Genomic DNA, 6,520 nt, shown 5'->3' with positions numbered 1-6,520 from the left:
AAACCCCCAAACAACACATACACACACACAAATATAGATAAAAAGTAATATAGTAGAACAATTATTTAAAGTATACGAGAGGATGTGTGTAGGTTATATGTAAATACTACACCATTTTATATAAAGGATTTGAAAGCATTTTCAGATTTTGGTATTTGAGGGGGTCCTGAAAAGAGGCTTCCTCTCCTGCCCCCATACAGAAGGACAACAATATTAGAGTCACTGTCCTTCCCATCTTTGAAAAAGTTGAGTGCTGGGCAAGGTCACTCACACCTGTAATCCCAGCACTTTGGCAGGCTGAGGCAGGAGGATCGCCTGAGCCCGGGAGTTCGAGATCAGCCTGGGCAACACAGTGAGGCCCTATCTCTACAAAAATAATGATGATGATAATAATAAATACTTTTTAAAAAAAAAAGAAAAGGTAGGAACCTGGGCTCTGCCCACCAATGAACTGTGTGACCTTGGACAAGCTACTTCCAGTCTGCAGCCTTAGTCTCTTCTTCTGTAAAACAGCAATAACAACGATACGTTCTTCAAGCGCCTTGCTCGGTGCCTAGAACATGGCAAGCTCTGGGTTATCTGTGGTTGTGGAAGGGTTCAATATAAAAGCGACACTTCTTAGAAAGTCAGTGTTTTACTTAGCTTAAAATTAGCCTTCACACTTTAATTGTAAATTGGTCCCTAATTAATGCCCTTCGGGGCAAAATCTGTGTTTAACCTTACTTGATGCCTAGACAGAGCTAGCAAAGCTTTTCAGCTGAGAGGAAAGGAACGTGTCGGTCGCCTGGGTCAGGCCGGTGGGGACAACCTGCAATGGGACGGCTCCTCACCCTGCCCTCTCCGCCCCTGGCCTCGGAACCGGTTTGTTGCAGGCGCCGGGCGTGGGAGCCCAGGCACTTACCCACCTCTCGTCGGCCCAACAGTCCGAGTCAGGCCCACCCTGGCCACGCACTGTTCCCGGCACCCGGGTGGCGCAGCCCGTCTCGGTCTTTACTGGGAAGCTCCCCACCCTATGCTTCGAGAACCCCACTTTCTCCAAAGGAGAACCTGAGGCAGCGCCTGGGAAAGCAACTCCATGGCCTCCAGGTCCACCTCGACCCTTTCCTCAGCCCCAGGACCCCGCTGCCTGAACCCCATTAACCCCCGTGCCGGGATCGCCAGCGCCAACCAGCGGCTCCGGCTCCGGCTCGAGGCGCAGGTGGGGGCGGGGCCGGGGCGGGGCCTGAGGAGTCGGCGCCCCGCCCCGCCCCGAGGCCCGCGGCGGCGCCGCCGCCTCCACCTCGCCCGAGCCGCGGAGCTCCTCCGAGCCGCCGGCTGCGGCCTGGCTCCGCCCCTCCCGGCCCGGCGCGCCGGCTCCCGCCTCCTTCCCTCTCCTGGCTCCCGCCTCCCTCCCTTTCCGCTGCCGAGGCGGCGGGAGCCGAGCCCGAGCGGACCGAGCCGCAGCCGCAGCCGGGCGGCGGGCGAGAGGCGGCGGCGGCGGGCGGGCCGCAGGCGGTCAGTCGGGAGGCGGCGGCGGCGGCGGCGATGCGGCGGCCCCGCTGAGCCCGCCCGCTCCTGGCGCCGGGAGCCTGCCGCGCGAGGCGGCCCGGGCCGGGCGGCAGCATGCGGAGCGGCGAGGAGCTGGACGGCTTCGAGGGCGAGGCCTCGAGCACCTCCATGATCTCGGGCGCCAGCAGCCCGTACCAGCCCACCACCGAGCCGGTGAGCCAGCGCCGCGGGCTGGCCGGCCTGCGCTGCGACCCCGACTACCTGCGCGGCGCGCTCGGCCGCCTCAAGGTCGCCCAAGTGGTAGGTGCCGGGCGGGGCCCCAGGTGCCAGAGGGCGGCCTAGCCGCACTCCTCCCTCCCCGCCCCGCTGCGGGGCCTCCGCCGCGTACCCGCTTGCCGGGGCCGGAGCCCGCTCCTCGCGCCCTCTCTCCCTCGCGGGGTCCCGGGGCCACTCTGCAGCCTCCTCTGGGGACCCCGCCCTCGTCCAGAGCCTGTCCTTCCCAGGCCGGCAGCCTCAGGTGTGCGCCTCCTACCTGAGCACCTGCCCTCGGGCCTACCTGTCCGCTCCGCCCTCGCTCGCGGGAGTCGGTGGCGTTACTGGGCTGGGTGCTGCTGGGAATCCTGCTGTCTCCTGGGTACGGCTGGTCTTAGCAACCTGTGGCAGGTTTTCCCGGCCCGCACAACCTCCAGAAGGTGCTCGTCTGTTTCTGCCTGAGGAGACGAGGGACTGTGGCTTGGTTCCCCCTTGATATCTAGCTGGGTGCCAGGCGTATATGGTAGGCGCTTAGTAAGTATTTGTTGGATGGAGGCAGGTAGCCCTGATGCCGTGGGGGAGCCTAGGTCTGCCCACAGTTCTCTACACTGCAGAGGTTTTTGTCCTTCTAACCAAGAAGACAGACTCGGCATCCCGGAATCCACCGCCCAGCACGGTGGCTGGCACTGCCCAATTGGTACCCAGAGTTAAATCTGGGAGGGCAGCCAGTTTTGGAGGTAGCAGAAACAGAGAACTTTCTGTTGGACTTGTCTGTATTGGAGCTAATTTCTCAGGGTCCTATGTTTTGGCTTCCAGGGTGTTCTGGGCAGGGGCCTCTCAGCTCTGTTCCTGCTTTGTGGTTTTGTAACATGCCTCTCCGGGCAGTTGCTTAGTTATGTTGTAGACAGGGCATGCTCTAATTCAGAAAAACCCGTGTGCCCCGCCAACATTCCCTGTCACAGGTAGGCCTTCTTCTGAGGCCACCGGCCTCAAAACTTTATAGACTTCTCATAGCCAGAGAAGCCACTTGTTCTTGTTCATGCTCTCTCTCTCTTTTTTGAGACCGGGTCTCTGTCGCCCAGGGTGGAGTGCAGTGGTGCGATCGTGGCTCACTGCAGGTTCGACCTCCAGGCTCAAGCAATCTTCTCACCTTAGCTTCCCGAGTAGCTGGGACTACAAGCGCGTTCCACCATGCTCGGTTAATTTTTGTATTTTTGGTAGAGATGGGGTTTCACCATGTTGCCCAAACTGGTCTCCAACTACTGGACTCAAGCGATCACCCCTCCTTGGTTTCCCAAAGTGCTGGGATTACAGGCATGAGCCACCGCGCCAGGCCTGGTCCTCCTGTTCCTACTTGAGTGCCTAAGCATTCCTTGGGAATAATATAATGTGTGGATACCCTTTAAATAAATGTCCTGGTGTTTGTAAATTACAGAATCATAGGCTGTTTTATGTCTCTCTTGGGTGAAAGGCTTCTTCTGCTGACTGCCAGAGGGTATTTTTGAAGGGCTTTATGGAAAGAAAAATGGATCAGATTATCTGTCTCTTCAGAATTTTAAATTTATCTTATCTGGTAAACTGAAATGTTTTCAAAGATGAATTGGTTTTGTAGTTTGGCATTGCTGTTAGCAAAGAGAATGTAGGAGGTGAAGGGAGGTGTGCAATTGCCTTTTTTCTTTTTTTTTTTTTTTTTTGAGACGGAGTCTAGCTCTATTGCCCAGGCTGGAGTGCAGTGGCACAGTCTCAGTTCACTGCAACCTCCGCCTCCGGGGTTCAAGCGATTCTCCTGCCTCAGTCTCCCGTGTAGCTGGGATTACAGGGGCCCACCACCACGCCCAGCTAATTTTTGTAATTTTAGTAGAGATGAGGTCTACTGGTCACTGTGTTGGCCAGGCTGGTCTCAAACTCCTTACCTCATGATCCACCCACCTCAGCCTCCCAAAGTGCTGGGATTACAAGCATGAGCCATCACACTCCGCCTACAATTGCCTTTTAAAAGAGGCAGCTAGCCAGTGTTTTGAGTATGGGCACAATAGCCCGTACAGATAATTAGAAACGAATAAGAAAAGAGCAGGGCTTGGTCGAATACCTTGCTTTGTTTGCACTGTGGGATTTTGAAAGTAAATAGAACTTGCCCCTAAAAGAATCTAGTAAAATAACTGAAATCCAGTTTGTAGACTGTTAGTTATTACTGCATTGCTGGGACTTTGTCACCTAAGTCGAGGGATGGAAGTCGGTGGCATTTATCATTACCTTTTGGTAAGGTATTGTTTTGTTGTAGCGTTGTTCTTTTCTTCTTTCCTTCTCTTCTCTTCTCTTCTCTTCTCTTCTCTTCTCTTCTCTCTCTCCCTTTCTCTTTCTTTCTCTCTGCTCACTCTTTCTTTTTCTTTCTTTCCTTTTTTTTTTTGACACTGGGTCTAACTGTTACCCAGGCTGGAGTGCAGTGGCACAATCTTGGCTCACTGCAACCTCCGCCACCTGGGCTCAAGAGACCCACCCATCTCAACGTCCCAAGTAGCTGGGACCACAGACGCACACCACCATGCCCAGCTAATTTTTTGTATCTTTGGTAGAGACGGGGTTTCACTATGTTGCCCAGGCTAGTCTTAAACTCCTGAGCTTAGGTGATTTGCCTGCCTCGGCCTCCCAGTGTGCCCGGATTACAGATGTGAGCCACCATGCCCGGCCTAGAATTGTACTTTTCATCTGGAAGAACTTTTGGGCCTAGCCCCCAAAATCTCACCTAACTCTGTTGTTAATCTCTAGAACTTAAACCCTGAGAGGATATGTGTGGGCGAGTAAAGGAAAGGGACCCGCTTGAAGGGTATGGCAACTTGAAATGGTTTTGGTGTAGTTGGCTTCCCAGCCTTGATAAAAATCCCACAAAACTCCAAGAAATTGGACTCTAAATTTAAACTGGAAAAGAAAATAAGAAGTCATTATGAAGATACTTCTGAGATGTTACAAAACTCAGAATCCATCAAGAAATATGAGTAAGTTCTAACTCTGTGGTTTTGAGAAAAATTTGACTTTTAAAACCCAGGAAGCTAAGGTGGGGAGATTGCTTGAGCCTAAGAGTTCAAGGTCACAGGGAACCATTATGGTGCCTGGGAGTAGTCACTGTGCTCCAGCTTGGGCAACATAGCAAGATCCCATGTCTAAGAATAAATTTAGTTGTGTGTATGCGTTTTTTTTTTTTTCTTTGAGATGGACTTTCGCTCTTGATGCCCAGGCTGTAGTGCAATGGCGCCATCTCAGCTCACTGCAACCTCCGCCTCCTGCGTTCAAGCAGTTCTCCAGCCTCAGCCTCCCTAGTAGCTGGGATTACTGGCGCCTGCCACCATGCCTGGCTAATTTTTGTATTTTTAGTGGAGATGGGGTTTCGCCATGTTGGCCAGGCTGGTCTCGAACTTCTGATCTCAGGTGATCCACCTGCCTCAGCCTCCCAAAGTGCTGGGATTATAGGCATGAGCCACTGCAACTGACTATAAATTTAGTTTTTTTAGTTTTTTTTTTTCAGATGGGGTCTTGCTCTGTTGCCCAGGCTGCAGTGCAGTGGCACGATCTTGGCTTACTGCAGCCTCCACCTCCTGGGTTCAAGCGATTCTCCTGACTCAGCCTCCCAGGTAGCTGGGATTACAGGCACCTGCTATCAATGCCCAGCTAAGTTTTGTAATTTTTAGTAGAGACAGGGTTTCCCCATATTGGCCAGGCTGGTCTTGAACTCCTAACCTCAAGTGATCTGCCCACCTTGGTCTCCCAAAGTGTTGGGGTTACAGGCGTGAGCCCCCGTGTTGGGCTGTAGACTTTTTTGTGGTGTTTTTTGTGGCCTATTGCAACCTGTAGATCCTTGCTATTCCAAGTTTGGCCTTCAGCCAGCAGCATTGCCCTCACCTCAGGGCTTGTTAGAAGTGCAGAATCAGTGGCCTCACCCCAGAACTTCCGAGTCACCTGCATTTAAACAAGATTCCCCAGGTGATCCATGTGTACATTAAAGTTTGAGACTTACCTTTCTATATCCTTTCAGTGTTAAAAAACCTTGCAACAGGCCGGGCTCACACCTGTAATCTCAGCACTTTGGGATTCCGAGGTGGCTGGATCACTTGAGGTCAGGAGTTCAAGACTAGCTTGGACACTACGGTGAAACCCAGTCTCTCCAAAAATACAAAAATATTAGCCGGGCATAGTAGCGGGTGCCTGTAATCCCAGGTACTCCAGAGGCTGAGGCAGGAGAAGAGCTTGAACCTGGGAGGCAAAGGTTGCAGTGAGCTGAGATCATGTCATTGTACTCCAGCCTGAGTGACAGAGCAAGACTCCATCTCAAAAACAAAAAACAAAAAACAAACCTCACACAGGTGCTAGCAACCAGCTTTCGATAAATAGTCAACCTTAAGGCTGAGATTTTTCTGTAAAATGAGCCTGCCAATACATCCCTCAAAGGATTAAGAAAATGAAATAATATGTGTAAGTTAGTACCTACCGTATCAGGCATCTAATTGATGTTCAATAAATGTTAGCTGTCATAGTGCTAACAATGCCTGTCTCTAAAGAAACTTTGTGAAAATATCACCAAAAAACATAATTATATATTTGAATTAAAGATAGTTTAATTCCTTATTATTTAAGTTAAATTGGTATTTTTAATGGAATGTGATTTGATAGTAAAGCTAATCTGAAACATTACAAAAAAATTAAACTGTGCAGTTGCATAGATTCTTTTTTTTCTTTTTCTTTTTGAGACAAGGTCCTGCTCTGTGCCCAGGCTGGAGTGCAGTGGTAC

General features: G+C 51.7%; 1 protein-coding gene across 1 annotated transcript in view; it reads left to right on the top strand.

Annotated features, from left to right (window-relative positions):
* The first annotated feature begins 1,256 nt into the window (after nt 1-1,256).
* CMTM4 (CKLF like MARVEL transmembrane domain containing 4) overlaps nt 1,257-6,520 on the top strand; it is an 83,554-nt gene continuing 78,290 nt past the window's right edge. The window contains exon 1 of the mRNA XM_030925357.1: nt 1,257-1,788. Coding sequence (XP_030781217.1) covers nt 1,603-1,788 — 186 coding nt within the window. The 5' untranslated portion in view covers nt 1,257-1,602. The remainder of the gene's footprint in view (nt 1,789-6,520) is intronic.

This window comes from Rhinopithecus roxellana, chromosome 20 (genome assembly GCF_007565055.1).
Source record: "Rhinopithecus roxellana isolate Shanxi Qingling chromosome 20, ASM756505v1, whole genome shotgun sequence".
In the NCBI taxonomy this organism is placed as follows: Eukaryota; Metazoa; Chordata; class Mammalia; order Primates; family Cercopithecidae; genus Rhinopithecus; species Rhinopithecus roxellana.
This window is presented reverse-complemented; position numbering and strand designations above follow the sequence as displayed.